General features: G+C 36.5%; 1 protein-coding gene across 1 annotated transcript in view; it reads right to left on the bottom strand.

Moving 5' to 3' along the window:
• SLC13A1 (solute carrier family 13 member 1) overlaps window positions 1-16,815 on the bottom strand; it is an 85,821-nt gene that overhangs the window by 35,654 nt on the left and 33,352 nt on the right. The window contains exons 4-6 of the mRNA XM_003789819.1: window positions 15,456-15,643; window positions 14,565-14,622; window positions 14,435-14,483 (exon numbers count right to left, since the gene is read on the bottom strand). Coding sequence (XP_003789867.1) covers window positions 14,435-14,483; window positions 14,565-14,622; window positions 15,456-15,643 — 295 coding nt within the window. The remainder of the gene's footprint in view (window positions 1-14,434; window positions 14,484-14,564; window positions 14,623-15,455; window positions 15,644-16,815) is intronic.

Below are 16,815 nucleotides of genomic sequence, written 5' to 3'. Positions count from 1 at the left end.
TGTTTCTCTGACTAAATTACCTGTCTCCGCAAGAAAATTTAAAACCTTTTTTATCTCTTTACACCTTTCTCTCAATGCTCCTTCACAGTAAAATGTAGAAACCTACATCTTCTCCTCTTTATCTGCATATGTATAATAGAGCCAAACTCTCTTCTCCAACTTCTTGTTTCTGAACCCTAATATCTCAGGCCTTCTCAGAACCTTTCACTATAGACTATTCTCAACCTGTGGGTTGTGACCACCTTTGGATGTCAAATGACCCTTTCACAGGGGTCACCTAAATACATCCTGCATATCAGATATTTACATTATGATTCATAATAGTTGTAAAATTAGTTACGAAGTAATGACAAAAATAATTTTATGGTTGGGAGTCACCACAATGTGAGGAACTATATTAAAAGGTCATGGTATTAGGAAGATTGAGAATCACTGGACTATTGGAATTGTCATCAACATTTAATTATTTTTAAGTCATCTTTACAGAAAGAAAAAAGAAGGCTTTCTTAAACCATTTCTCAATTAAACAATGGCCCATCTCATCTTTATTTTCATAGGAAACTACATTTACTGACTCGATTCCCTTCTGTATCCTCATCTCATTCCTCCCAAAATATACTGGCTATGGTTATTGATAACCTCCATAGAGGGAAGGAGGGAGGGGGGTGGGGTCTCAGTGTGTGAAACATCTTATATCCTCAATGAATCCCCAACAATTAAAAAAAAATGATAACCTCCACATAGCTAAACCCAATAGTTTTGTTGTAATCTCTCAGCACCACCTAAAAGAGTTAATCACTTCTTCTTTACTGAACAAAGCTCTGCCTTGAGCTCCTGTGATATCTCACTCTTCCAGACTTCCTTCAATATCTCTGAATATTGCGCCATTTCCCTGGCCAGTCTTTTGCCTTTACCCTTCCATAAAATTGTAATTTTTATGAAGCTCTGTCATAGGCCCTTGTGTCATTTCTCCTTAGAAAATCTCATATTTTCATTGATTTACTGAATATTCATATGTTAGATTACCAGATTTCTCTCTTTGGCCCAGGCTTCCCTTAGATTGGTATATCTACTTGCTAATTTGAATGTCCTACCTAAAACTCTCTCTTAGAAATGTTCAAAATCAAACTCATTACTTCCTTTCTCAAACCTTGCTTTCTAGGATCACCTGTATAAGCTAGTGGTATCACTGTCACTATGATAACAAAAACTTACAGTGTGCTTAGTGTGTAATAAGCACTGGTCTAAGTTAAATTAAGTGATATGCTTTAGTTTATTTAAATTTTACCATACAGTGAGGTAGATACTATGATAATGCCATTTTTCAGATGAAGGACATGAGAACAGAGAAGTTAAACGGATTGTCTAGGGTCAGGGGGCCTGAAAATGGCAGAGTTGGGTTCTGAAACCAAGCTGTCCTGCTTTAGAGCTCAGACTCTTAGCCCCTGTACATACTGTTTGTCTTCCTTGAAAACATTCCCTTCCTAATCCCACCACACTTTGTTAATTTCACCCACTTAAATATGTCTGGACTCTGTTTTCTCCATCCTTACTGTTGTTGTTGCCTTGGTCTATGTCAGTATTGTCTCTGGCCTAGGTTACAGACATAGCATTTTTATAGATTTTTCTTGTACCAATTCTTACCTATCTCAGACCTGTTCTCTACATGGCAGACTTTAAACAAAAAAATCCAAATGTACTTAAAACTACATGAACGCTTCTTATCCTTTGTCTTTTTATGCTCATATATTTCCAAAATACGTTTGGATTTTTCCTTAAGGTTGCAGCAGTTAGGATTGGTCTGAAATAGGCAAGAATAGATACAAAGAGACACATAAGGAGATTATTGTAGGAATTTATACTACAAGTTCTTATCCACTCATTTGTCAGTGAAAACATGGGTTGTTCTCATATGTTGGCTATTGTGAATAAAGCTGCGATTAACATGAGGGTGTAGATATCTCTTTGACATACATAAATCTTTTGTATATACACCCAGAAGTGGGGTTACTGGGTGATATCAAGTTCTGTTTTCTAATTTTTTTAAGATCCTCAGTGTTTTCCAAAATAGCTGCACTGATTTCTATTCCCACCGACGGTGTACAGCAGGGGTCCTCAAACTTTTTAAACAGGGGGCCAGTTCACTGTCCCTCAGGCCATTGGAGGGCCAGACTTCAGGCCCCGGGACAAGTCGGCTGCTAAGCAGGACAGGCAGTGGTGGCAAACACCCAGTGAGCCAGATAAATGTCCTAGGCGGGCTCCATGTGGCCCGTGGGCCATAGTTTGAGGATGCCTGGTGTACAGGATTCTCTTTTCTCCAGGATGAACATGATAAACATGTTGTCTGTATGGACATTAGCATTGAAAGATCTTTTTGAGAAGTCATGATAAAGAAAAAATTTCTACTCACTAAAAGTCATCATGGATGGGGAAAGGGCATTTAGCATGACAGGGTCAGGTGCACTGGACTATAACTTACCTTATACTTTCTAATTAAGTTAAAGGTCAGCCCCCAAAAGAAACTATGCCTCAAACAAAATAAATTAATTTATGAATGTCCCTTTTTGCCTTACATTTTATACATGGAAATGATTTGTGTTTTCCATGTGATAAAAATTTTCTCTGAAAACGTTACAATAAATAAATGCTATGTAAATAAAATAGAAAAATAAGTTTAAAATTTCTTATGAGTGATGCAAAGTGACAAGTCAAATTTATGGCTGAAGTAATAAATGTTTTATTACTGGAAAGATTTCAAACACAAATCAGAAAGCGATGCATAATTTGAGTCTTATTGAATGAATAACAAATGGAAAATTAAAAATGTAATGTGTATATAATTTCTTGTTGCCACTTTAAAACTTCCAAAAATACAAATGAAGAATAAATTGGATTTCATATAAAAGCTTAACTGCAAACATATGCATATATATAAAAAATGATTAAGATGCATTGGTAGATGTAAGACAAAGATCAAAACACAAAAGAATTAATATATCTGCTATGCTTTATCTTTTACAAATTTTCCAAACCTTTTTCCCCCTCTATAAAGACCTTTTAATATACATTAATGCTACTGTATTAAAAATTCAGAGTAAATTCAAATTTTGTAGTAATCAATAACACTAATAGGTCATAAGACACATTAAATGTTAAGTAGAGGGGTTTTTTAAGTGAGAAGAGAGATACACAGTTTGTATTATCTAGCCAGCAAACATGAGCCCTGCACATTGGATTCATTGTTAATTTTGCTGAGGGCTCATGTTCACTAGGCTGAACTAGTGAAAAGATAATAACACTGAAGTAAGGGGCAAGGTTTGAAGACCAGACAGGCAGTAGTAGTATGTACTGAGCAGAAAAATAACTCCTGGGAAAGTCTCAAATGAGCCACCAATTAAGCCAACTAGTGGTACAGAAATTATCAAGGGCTGTGGCAGGGGGTGGGCGGGTGGTGTGTATCACAGCAGATCAATCTTTAGTCTTTTACCCAGATTGTAGCTTCAATGAGAGCAAGAGGGGAGTTGAAATTAGTTATCTGAGGAGAAATTAAGACTCTCATTGTGAGGACACATATGTTTTCAGAGAGTAAAACAATGAAATTATCACCACTTTTCTCTACCGGGAGAGGAGGAATTTGGTGTATGTATTCACGTGTGTGTGTGTGTCTGTGTGTGTCTGTGTATTTCATTTTAAGAGTTTAAGAGAGATAAAAAAAATTCCAAAGCAAAGAATAATGGAGGGCAAGCATGTGGAGAGGTGAGGATAGAGACTGCCATGGTTGAAGTGGCCAAGGTAAGCTTGTTGTGCTAAAGTGACCACAAGACATTATCACAGGTATTTTCTGTATGGAAAGGATCAAAACTTTGACTGTCTGAACAGGTGCCCCGAGCAACATTGAAAACTCAGTGACAACAGAAAAGAAATGCCTTGAAAATACTGAGTAACATTTATTTCCAATTTAATATAATTTTAATATGAAGAAGACTTGTATTATAATATATAAGAAGACTTATGTGAAATTAGATATATAGAAAGATGTTATTTTTCAAATGAAAAAATCCACATACTTATTTGTGACCAAAAATAAGGCCAAAACGGAATAAGTCAAATATTAATAGTGGTTATTTCTTGATCTGCTACCTTCTTGACATTTCCAATATCTTCTACAATCACAAAGAAGTTTTTAACATATAAAATAATCGTAATTAAAATAATAGACTATTAAAGTAGACAGATATTTAGAGGTTATCTGATACAAAGCCCTACTATTGTGGAAGAGCAAAAAATGAATCTGAAATGTAACTCATTTTGTTAACATATAATTGAAAGCAGAACCCATGCATCTGGGTATTATCCTTGTGATTTTCTTCTATATCACATGCTTTTTACTCCTGTGAATTTTTAAAACTACATCTGAGATTTTCCATTTAGTTCCACATCATAGTGCTTTTACCACAATCATAACCCGTTGTTTTATTCAGTCCTATTCTGCCATAAATTAGTTACTCGACACAAATATACTACATTTAAGACCCTGTGAATGTGCCTTCCACGTCTTCTTCCAAGTAACTGAAAAAATTTCTACTAGGACATGACCAAATGCAGAATCCTATGACATCATCACAAAGGACCTGTCAGTACAGAAATCTCAGCAGGTTCAGATATAACTCACTATTGCCACCTAGTGGCAGTAATTCTAGAATCTTTCACAGCTTCCTTCACTGAATATACATATTTTTGTCTCCATTGTGGCTATATCATGACTTTGCTTACAATGCAGAATTCAAGTTTTCAGCATCTGGCCTAAAGCTCAATTAACAGCTGAGTAATATTATATATATATTACTTTTTCTGTCCTCTTTTCCCTGTAAGTTAGAAAATATCTTGCCCCAAACTTCTCCCTCTTGTGCTTAGTTTCTTAAGTATATGCTACTGAATCAGTCCCAAATATTCCCTGATGATTTATATTTTCTCTCAATGTAACCAAGGGAGAGAATACCTAAACCACATCAATGTTATCCCAATTTCATTGTCTTGGTGGCATCTCTTCCAAGGACTTCCTACCAGTCCTAAATCTAGTTACTTTTTTCTCTGAACTGCAAAGAGCTATCTAGACTAAAATCTACACTCTTACCTCATCAATACTTTGGCTGAATATTGACTCTAGATTGGAAATAAATGTTACTCAGTATTTTCAAGGCATTTTTTTCTTTCTATGTCACTGAGTTTCCAATGTTGCTTGGGAGACATGTTCAGGCAGTCAAATTTTTGATCCTTTCTAAAAATCAGTATTTCTTCTTTGAAAATTTTTAAGCCTTCTTAAATATTATTCTCAAATCAGAAAAATTTAAAATATACCTTCCCTGTGTGCATTTATTTCATCCACTTTAATTGTACCTGGGGGCCTTGTAATCATAAAAATTGTATTCTTCCGGTATGGAAGTTTTTTTTTTTTCTTTTTTCTCTCTTCATTTTAGGGAACTTTAACTCCTTTGTGGGAGCTAGATAGGTTGGCTTTTCAGTAAGGGCCTCACCTCACTCCAGGGGTAGCCAGGGGAAAGTGCAGACCTGAGATCCTCAGGGGCTCCTCAAGACCACCAGAAGATGAAAAGCGCACAGAGGCACCTGGGTAGGAGGGACTATCCCTGTGGCCTAGACTCAACAGGTGGGGCAGGGAGGGACTGAAGCACAGCAGAACCCTTTGAACTCCTGATCTGCATTTAGATTAGGGAACCTGGCTGACTTCCCCACAGGGAAGTGGTTTTCCCTTCCCCCTTAGCCTCTCTCTCTCTGTCCAGTCTTCCTGCACACTTGGGATTCCTTTAACCCTATCGTTTGGGATTTTGCACACGAGTTTTTGTTAGAAATCAATAAAAGCCTTCTGAAGCAGCCAGAGAATTGCTACATTGTCCCAGTCTGCCACTGGACCTGAGATAATGTCCACCTTTCTCCAGGCATTCACAGACTCTATGTCTTACACTGAGGTAGATTGCTGTCATTGTCCTCAGTGACATTTCCCTGTGGGCTCTCAACCAGGTGGGGTCGCAGGCCATGACCTGGACATTCCTTCATCTTGGTCTTCCTATTTTGCCTATTGAACTTTTCATATATGTTTGCATATCTTTTCGTGTTACATTTATACTTTATGTATTTATTTTATAGTCTATACATTTCATATTTCTGTATTCTTTCTCTTTTGTGGCATGCTACTTGTATTTCATGAATACAACTTTTTCTTAATTTCTCAATACAGTAATGATATTTTCTTTGCTCATTTTTTTTTCTTCTTGCCCAGTCTGTTTCCTATTAGTTGCTGTTTTCTTTTGTTTGTTTAGAACCCTCTCTTTCATGCCTAAGGCTTTCTCTCTTCAGCTATCCAGGAACTTTTGGTTGTCTGCTCACATTTCCCACAGTGAAAAGCTGCTTAGAAGCTTTGCACCTGTCTTTTGGGACTTGGTATGGAGCTTTGCTGTGGTATCCTCTGACTGGGCCTTTTTTTGTTGTTGTTGTTGTTGGTTTTTTAGAAAACTCTAATGCCAATACGCTTTCATCTTTTCTCTTGTACTGATTGTGTTTCCCAGGGCAGAATCATCTGGCCGCCTACCTGCTGACCCCTAGAAGGCACGGAACCCCCAACCAGGCAGGTGGGGCAGAAAGCAGAGTTCTCAGAATTCGGCATACAAATGTTCACTCAGCACCCCTGTTTCTGTTGTGATATTCCCCCCCACCCCCCCAAAAATAAACATGTCTGGTTCTTCTTAGCCTCTATTTAAACTTTAAAGATTAGACTTCTCTTCACTGGAGCAGAAGAGGTTGCATCTATGTGGAAGAGAGGGGTGAGATTCAAAAGCTTCGGAAGCAGTATTTTCTTACCCCCACATTTAAACATTTTAAAAACTTTAAAGGCTGCTGCTTGCAAATTGGATTATTTATTGGGTTTCCCCACTACTGATTTAGGATTCAGCTTCTGTGGAATTACTGGATATAAGTGAATCAGTTTCTATCAATCCTTTTACTTTCTAGCTTACAAAATGATTTTTGCTGTCATCCTATGTGTTGGTATTTATACAATTGTGCTTACTGACACAGGGAACTGGCAGTACTGCTGCAGGTATTGCTTTGGGCATTGCTGCAGGCACTGCCTTAGGCATGGCTTGGGCACTGCTGCAGCATTGCCCAACTGAGTCAGGAAGTCCCCACACTTAATTACCCCAATCAAAATGGGATAGAAGAAGAGCAAGTGCCAACAGGTTAGGACCAAGATGGCAGAGAAAAAGAGGGTGTCACCCTGATTGCAGGAAAACATGGCACCTTGAATATCCCCCCTTTGTTTAGCCTATAATTAAGCTGTTGCTTAAATAGAAGGGCAGAAGAAACCATGGGGATGGTTCTCTTCTGGTGGGGAAAACTAGCCTCTTCTCTGTCTGTGGAGCAGACTTTCTATAGTTTCAGAATAAATCTCATTTCCACTTTACTGTATTGCCAGCTTGCTCCTAAATTCTTTCTTACTCCTGAATTTTTTCTCGTGCAAAGCCAAGGACCCAAGGACTTGGAGTTCACATGGCTCCTAGCATTGGAAATCACTTTCCTGTGTCATTATGACTTAAAATAACATGCGTTCTTGTTTCAATGGAGATTCAGAACACAGTAGTGGCAAAGAGACCTATTCAATCAATCTGTTATCTTAATGGAAGATGCACTCTTTTTATTGAAAAAAAGAAATAAATCAATCCTAATAAGTAAGGCACAAGCTGATGTTGATGCTCACATGGTCCACAGGTTGGTGGATGATGTAAGTAAAAGGAGGGGGGACAGTGGAAACCCCATGTGTGGGCAGGGATGGGGACAGTGGCTTTGCTCATTTGCATATTGAGTTCACATGTGTTCAGTTAAGTGGATAACACATTATGTTACTTAGCTTTAATTGCACAAGCATCCACATAATGTACTTATGGCTTTAATGATTTTTATAAGGCAATAATTTCCATAAAGAAGTCAGAGAATGAAAGTATTACCTACGTTGACTAGCAAGAAAAAGTAAGAGGGGTTCCTTCCCTTACTTCTGGCATGAACTCTTCACGAAGATCTAGTAAAGACCTACTTACTAATATCCCAAAGAATCCAGAAGAGTTGGTAATAAAATTGACGTTATCGATAAGACTCTGAGAAATAGATTTATATCCACTGTAGTAAGTAATGAACTGTTAGATATTATGAATCGGGATATAAGTTTATACAGTAAAAACTTATAGTTATTGTGTCTTATAGTTATTGTGTTGTGATGGATAGAAAGATAATTAAAATTTAGCACTCAGGACATGAGGACTGTTTAATTTTCAGCAGTGTTGAAAATCACAATTAAATCTAAGATTTACTTACACAATTTTATTTTCCTAAGTGTTAACTATTTAGCAACTTCCTTTGTAAATTCTTAGCAAAGAGCAAACGTACCCAAACTACACGTGCTATTGAAAAAAATGGTTTCTCTATCGTGGAAAGAATGACTGTAACAAAATATAAATAACACAGCAGATTTGTCTATCCAGTAGCATGACAAATTGGATTCCCTGTTAAACAAAACACTGGTCCAAATATTAAAGGTCACCTTTTAAAATGTATCACTATTTTAAAACAGATTTTTAAGCAGGATTTCAGTTTATCTTGTTGCAAGGAAAGCCTGGAATGAAAGATAACACCTAAAATCAATTGTGTATGGGGAATCAGACAGGAAAACACTCATAAAGTTAGTGTCCTTTGCAGAAGTAGAAATGTCACACTGACTTAAGGGAAAACATCCTCGCCATGAGCACTGTTTAAAGCACACATTGGTTGGTGTTACTTGTGTGTTAAATGAGAAATAGCAACATAATTGAAAACTCTCACAGTCAGCTGCGACCCAGAATTTAAAGAATTTCCATAGACATTTCAAAAGAAATTAGACTTTCTATGTTTAAAACTCAAGAAAATAAGGCCACAAAATTAGAACCAGCAGAAAAAAATAGGAAGCCAAAGAGAGAGACCCACAAGGACGTCAGACACAGCGTCTATTAGATGAGGACACAGACTATAAGTAAATTTATTCATAACTAATAAACTTAGAGAAGGGATTGAAAACATAAGTACAGAGGAAGATAGTATAAAAATTACCAGGCAAGTCTTAAATGTGACAAATATACTTTATAAAAATTAAAATTAAAGTAACTGAGTTTCAAAACTCCGTGGATGGGTCAAAAATAAAGCAGACATAGCTGAAGAGATAATTAACTGGACAATAAATCAGAAGTTATTGCCCGTAATGCATCTGGGGAAAAAAAACCCAGAAAAATAAAATTAAAAGAGATGTTAAGAAGCCTAGTAAAATACAGTGAGATTGCATAACTTGTATTAAATTGGAGACTTAAAAGGAGGGAATAAAGAGAACTGGCAGGAGGCATCTGAATATTGAGGAATAGCAACTGAGAATTCTCAAGACTTTTCGGAAAATACACAAATGCAGGAGAATATACACTTAGACATAGTAAAATATAGCCCTAGGAAACACGCACACGCGGGCACACACACACACACACACACACACACACGTCTTTAAGCAACCAAAGAGAAAAGCTTGCTTACAAAGAAATAATTTAGCTGATTCCTAGCTGCCTCTTCAACAGGACAAAAGAAAGCCCAAAACACATTGAACTACATACCAATGTACAAAGAAAAAATAGCAGTTTCTCCAAGCTGTTATAACCACTAAAACTAGATTTCAAGAATTAGAAAGACCTGTCTATGAAACAAAAGCTGAGTTTCTTATCGACAGGCACTCTCTGATGGACATTCAAAGGGCGCGTTCAAGGCAGAGGGAGCATGACCCCCAGTGGTGGGTCTGAGAAGCGAGAAAACAACAGTGAACAAAAATACTAATGAACATAAACATAATCCTCCAAATTATTGATCAAAAATAATAAAATGATGTGATTTACAGAAGAATAGATTGGAACTGAAAAAATTAGAGAACAGTAGCACACAGAAAAGGATGGTCCAAAATAAAATGTCCTAAGTTCTTTGCACTGTTCAGGAGGAAGAAAATAAATGGATTATTTTTTGATTTTTATATATTACATGTATATGATATTATGGACTGAATTATGTGAGTCCCTTAATACTCACATGTTGCCGGAATAACCCTCAGTAGGACTATTCATCTCTAAACAAGGGCTTTTATGAGTCTCATTTTGTTGCCTTATTTTCTTCCATGTTCTGCACCTTTATGGAGATAATTAAGGTTAAACGACAGTGGAGCTCTATGTGACAGGACTGGTGTCCTTTTAAGAAGAGTAAATGAGAATAAGGGTCTCTCTTTCTACTGCATTGTACAGAGGAAAGGCCATGTGAGGACACAGAGAGTAGTGGCCGTGTCCACCACAAATCAGCCCTGACAGCACCTTGATCTTGTACTTCTAATCCTCTAAACTGTGAGAAAGTTAATTCTGTTGTTTACACCACCATTTGGTGGCATTCTTTTTCATCAGCCCTCGCTGCCCAATACTATGGTAAAAATGATCAGGACAACCAAAACAGTAGACATGAAGTATAGAATAGAATATCCGTGTGTGTGTGTGTGTGTGTGTGTGTGATAAAGTAAAAAAAAAAAAAAAAGGAAAATAATGCATAAAGAGAGGGAAAGAATGTGTGAGAAACATAGAAAGCTGGCAATATAAATTATTCCAAATAATATCATAAACAATTTAAATGAATAAAGCTTGTGAAGTAGAGGCAAAATTTTTCAACCTTAGTAAAAGCACAAAAACCAGCAATCGGGTTTTCATCAGATATTCACTTCCAGTATAATGACAGATATTTACAGCAAAAGGATAGAACAAAATCCCAGGTAAATACTAGCCTAAAGAAACTTGTTTTACCACATTAGCATCAGAAAAATAAACTGTAAAATCAAAAAATGTTTACTATAGATGAGGAGGTTCCTTGCAAAATGGTAAAAGATTAATTAGCCAGAAATACATAAACATTATAAATGGATTCTAAATACCACATAACCTAACAATATATAAACAAAAAAATTGGTGGTACTCTCAGGAGAAAGAGACATGAGATAAGGAGATTTTAAGAAAACTGTTTTATTAATTGTTGAATTAAGCAGAACAAAAAGTCAGTTGGGTCACAAAGATTTGAAAACCATAGCTAGCAAACTGGGTCTAACAAAGTTTTGGAAAATATTTCTTTCGAGTGAATGTCAAATTAGGCTTTGCAACCATAATTTAATTCAACTTCAAAAGGTAATACATAGATGATGTCTCTTAAAATATATATACATTTTTTTGAAATCGCCAGTATATCCTCATATACTTTTGGGTATTTCTTTCTTCTCCCAATTCCTTTTCTTCTCTAAAAATATTTCAGCTACTTTTAAGGGAAGAATGAGATTTATGGGCTAAATACCTGCCTGCCGCATTTATTCTGGGCAAGAGGGATGCCCTGTGAATGTCTGAGTCGTGGCCTATGGAGAAGAGAACTTCATGGAAGTGAAGTCATGGAAAATATTTCATTTTAGGTATGCAGCTTAGGACTAAGGATCTTAGATATGAATACTCCTAAATGAGACTCTACTCTGTGGGACTACCAAGTTATCTATTTTCTTCAATGCTAATATATAATAATTATTATCACTTCACCACCATCACCACCATCACCAGCAGTGTCTGTAGCAGCACAATTATCATCATCATCTATATGAGAACTTTGTTGTTGTTTTAAAAAGAATTTTAGAGCTGTAGTTTCAAGCCATTTTTAATCTTACTACCTGAAAGGAAACTAATCTGAGCCATAGTTCTATCTTTAAACCTTTATTCCCTTGCTTCTTTTCTTGTTATAGTTTACAGCATGAGTTATTTTAATCTAATTGTAATTATTAGGGAAAATATTACTGAATTTATTCACTGAGCAAATATTTACTAAATACCTCTACAGCAATGTTCTACATACCTGAGATACATATTAAATGGATAAAAATCTCTGACCCTGTGAATCTTACACTTATACAGTAAAAAAAAAACAAATAAAATTTAACTAATATTTGTGCCTTTTTTGCCTTATGGGTCAAATTCAAAGTCCTACAGGATTTAATTCAATACTCCACTCACTTCAAGAAGAAAGCGTAAGACTGAAATATTATGAATATAAACCTTTCTTCCAAGTTATAGGGAGATGAGGTAGATGTAGATTCTTCCATACAGTCAGTCAGTGTTAAATTATCTGGGGTAAAGATGGCAAAGAATATGTGCAGTTTGTTATAACTGCAAAACAAACTATGTTTATTCTTAAAAAGACATTTATATTTGTTAAAAATCAGTTCACAATTTCATGCAAGCTCTTATAAAGAACACTTTTGTACAGCAAAAAGTTGTCCCTTTTTATAAACACAAGGTTGAATTTTTATTCCTTGAGTCCTAGAAAGACCATAGGATCAGCACTCAAGAAGGCCTTCATCTCTTCTCTTAAACTTAGATATTAATCTGTATTGTCTAAAATGCACCCAAATCACCTTACTTTTCTCCATTGAAAAACTATTCTTCCCTCTGTGTTCTCTATCCCAATCAATGGCATCAGAATGTAGTTTAGAGCAGTGAATATATCACTTACACCTTTTCTCCTCTAATCTCAGTCAAGTCCACACCTTATTGCCCTTCACACTGTTATCAGAGCAAGCTTCCCCAAAGCAAAACTTAGCACGCCGCCCTTCCACCCCCGGCTTCAAGGCTCCCTAGTCTTGTAAGACCCACTCTAAACTCCTTCACATTGCATGAAGAGCTAATTCTAACCCGGCCAAACCTATCCAACCATTTCACTCTTCACAAAAGCTTATCTCTAACACTAGTACTGGCAAGGCTTTCTGGAAAAAAATAGGAAGAATATGCGCTCTTTACATAGTTAGATCATTGACCTATGTACTCTCTGATGAAAACACCTCTTCCTTTTTTTCACTTGTTGTACTATATCTCTTGAATATCTACTGCGTCAGGCAAGTGGAATGTGCCAGAGTCTAAACTGGTGACGCAGTGTAGACATGTCCCTGCTGGTGGAATTCTTATTGCCGTCCCTGCACGTGCTCTCATCTCCCCAGACTCAAGCCTTCCACTCAAGCCCCTTCCTCCCAATAGGCCCAGATTGAATTAATGGCTCCTGCTTCTGGAAGGCTTGGCCCTTGAATTTAAGTCAAAATTTTTTTTTAATACTCCATCTTTTCCATTGAACTCTGAGCTACTTACAGTAAGGAGCAGATTTTTTGCATCCAGAGACCTTCCTATAATGCCTAGGACAGTACTAGATATGAAATCAATTTGAAAGGCTTTGACTCACTATTTGGGCATTATGCTAGAAACCTATGCTTCTGAAAAAGACCACAGGAAAATTACTGATCGCATGTGTGTTCTTTATGTTTAGGCATGGCGGTTTTCATACATTTCTAACATTATAATATACCTGCACACTCTTGATGTTTTATGTTTCAAAAGAATTACTTCTACTGGTAAAGATAATGTGGTTTTTATAAATATATAGGAAATTCCCCTCTTTGAAAAGCTTTAATGTATTCTATAGCTAATGCTTTAACATTATCTTTGCATTCATTTTCTCTTTATATATAAATTGCTCTATCCTTAAAGTTTTCTGTGGTAACATAGAGGTTTTTATTTTTTTCCCATTGCGCTTCTTATTAATGCACTATAGCCAGATGAGGAAACATACACCTCACTCTCTTATTCCTAAGCTATGGTCACTGGAGGACTGTTTCTAGGAGTGATGATTTTCAGATCTGAGATACGTTGCTTCCAATGCAACCTAGTAGAGTATTTTTACATTGATTTATTTTGGGCAAAGGATTCTATAGGATACTTTAGAAAGGTCTCCTTTAAAATCTAGAATGGCTACAAGAAGACCTCCACCTATGTTTGACAGAAGCAACTCACACATTCTTCACTGAATTTTTTAGTGCCAATGGAAACACTAAAGGTAACTGGACTTAGAATAGTATGAATCGGACTTGCTCTAAGTTCATAGCCTGGAGGAAATATAATGTTCCTAATGAAAATCAGGCTATTAGGACAGCAAGATTTTAATAAGAAAAGGTAATAATATTCGGAGACTAGACTTATATTTCTTTAAACCACATTGGCTGTCATCCTTATGATTCTAGTAAAATGAGAAAATAATGATGCTAAATTTTCAGAGCCTAAAATAGTCCCTATCCAGATGTCACTTTCAGTCTGTCCATAAAGTCTTATCAAACCATTACATTACCCTCTGACTTAGTCAAGCAAAATAATTTATATACAAGCAAGCAAGAAACAGGTTTTAGAATGCACACATCCATAACTACAGCTCTAATATAATTTCCTGTATGATTATTTAGAAAGAATCAAATTTAATGTACCTTGTCTAACTCCATCTTGCTTGGACTTTTCCCTGTATCATTACTGTCTCTGAAAAATAAATTGGCCCAGTTTATAATTTGATTAAAATGTAATTTGGAAAATCCTAATCACAAGGTCAATATTCTTTACCTGGGAACTTGTTTTGTTTGCTCTTTGCTCTCATTTACTTCATGTCCATTAACACTTTCTGCAAAACATGAAGTTAAAAAAAAAATTTAAACAAGGGTTATCATTTGGTTTGCATAAACATGTGTATGTATGCGAAAATGGAAATATACTAGAAAGTTAAAATAAAAAATTCATCTTAACGAAGTATTTCTTAAATACAAATAGCCCTCTAATATTTGTTCACTGTATGAGAGCAGTTCATCAGAGCTAGAAATACCCAAGTGAAATTTGGTGCTCTATCCAAATAGAATGCAAAAATTCAAGATTCCAATATTGTCCAGGAAAGTCACTTCAGGACAGGAAAGAGGAACCTGGAGGTTTACAGATAAAGATAGGAGAGAATGTTTTATCAGACTGGCTGGAGAACAGAAAAGGTATTCTTCCTCTTTTTTTAGAGATAGAGTTATCACTTTGTTGCCCTCAGTACAGTGCCGTGGCATCACAGCTCACAAAAACCTCCAGCTCTTGGGCTTAGGTGATTCTCTTGCCTCAGCCTCCTATGTAGCTGGGACTACAGGTGCCCGACAGAATGCCTGGCTATTTTTTGTTGCAGTTTGGCCGGGGCCAGGTTGGAACCCACCACCCTCAGTATATTGTGCTGGCGCCCTACTCACTGACCCACAGGCACCTCCTGGTATTACTCTTCTTTTTGTCAGAAATTATAAATCCAACAATTAATTTAAGGTAAAATATTTTGATTATTTTTTTGCATACATATTGGAAACTATAGAAAAAAAAAAGGTTAAATTCACATCCTGCATGTATGGACAGTTAATTCAATCCAGAATTCCTGAGTTTACACTCATTGCCCAAATAACCAGACCCCAGTATGTGCATATCAACACATGATACCATCAATTTCCAGTGAATGGTTGGTAGATCCAGTAAAATAAGTCATCTGCGTGGCCTCGACCTCTGCCTCAGCACTGATGATCTGCTGTGCCACAGCCTCCACGATGGGCATCACCATGGCAGTAGTGGAAGTGTTGCTAAGCCACATAGATAAGAAGGCGGTGCTGCTCATGAACCCCAGGGTCAGCCTGAAATGAGAAAGCGCCTCTAGCTTAATTAGCTCTGTATTTAACTGTAAAGCATTTAAGTTTTTCAAAACATAGAAAGTTAAGGTTCTGCCCAGATGGTGAACTCCAAGTGCAGTTTATAGCCAGCTAGAAATCAAAATGGCGCATGTAAAAGCGGAGTTGTTAAGAGATTTTTCTTCCAGAAAACTGTAAGAAGTTCCTCTCCATGAACAGAAATACGATCAAACTGCAAACTGTTATATGACACCGCAGCTTGTAATAGTACACCAATATTTGAAGTTCTTTAGATGATTATTTGCCATCAAAGGCTAGTAAAGTGAAGACAACCAAAGTTTGAATGATGAAGGAAGGGGCCCTTCTTTTTTCTTTTATCTTTCAGCAATATCTCCGTTTTACCCAAGGAGGCACAAAGACAAGGAGATATTAATATTTATGAAGTTTTCTTTCACTTGTTCACTATTCTGGTTCAATATATGGTGAGCAGAGAAAATAGCCAAGATCACTTCCTAGATAGAGGTTTCAGAATTTTCTGCATGTTCTATTATTTATGCTCTCCTGGCTCTACCATCATTCCTCTGTTTTGTCAGGAACTAGGTGCATTGCACTGTCTTCCCTTCTGAATAGAGTAATTCTTCTCCTTTAAATACTAACATATGTAATACCAGAGGACTTTAAATGATGTCTAAAAACTTTCAGAATCACACTAGAGAAAAAAAGCCTGATCTCTTTCAAGTAGGAGGTCCTAGAAAATCATTTAGACACACATCTTTCCATATAGAGCCATATGTGAAATTCTCTGACTCCCTTTTAAAACATTATCTATGAGAATAATTCCACACTGTAAGTTTGAAATTGAGATTAGGTGAATATTTTCTATGCATAAAGCAAAATAATAGAAAACTATTTAGAAATCTCATTAAATAAGAAATGATTCTTATAAAAAGGAAACTGGAGACCCTGACTCCTAAAAAAAAAATGGAAAAACCCAGCTGGACGCCGCAGTGAGCACCTGTAATCCAGCCGCTTCCAGAGGCTGAGGCAGTGGGATGCCTACAGCCTGAGTCTGAGGTTGCAGCGAGCTATGATGACATTGCACTCTGCTCAGGAGCATAGGGTGGGAATCTGTCTCAACAACAATAACAACAACAAGCAAAAAAAAAAAAAAAAAAAAA

Source organism: Otolemur garnettii, unplaced genomic scaffold, assembly GCF_000181295.1.
Source record: "Otolemur garnettii isolate 467f Iridium unplaced genomic scaffold, OtoGar3 scaffold00037, whole genome shotgun sequence".
Lineage (NCBI taxonomy): Eukaryota > Metazoa > Chordata > Mammalia > Primates > Galagidae > Otolemur > Otolemur garnettii.
The sequence above is the reverse complement of the archived record's forward strand: the minus strand, read 5'-3'. Positions and strand labels throughout refer to the sequence as shown.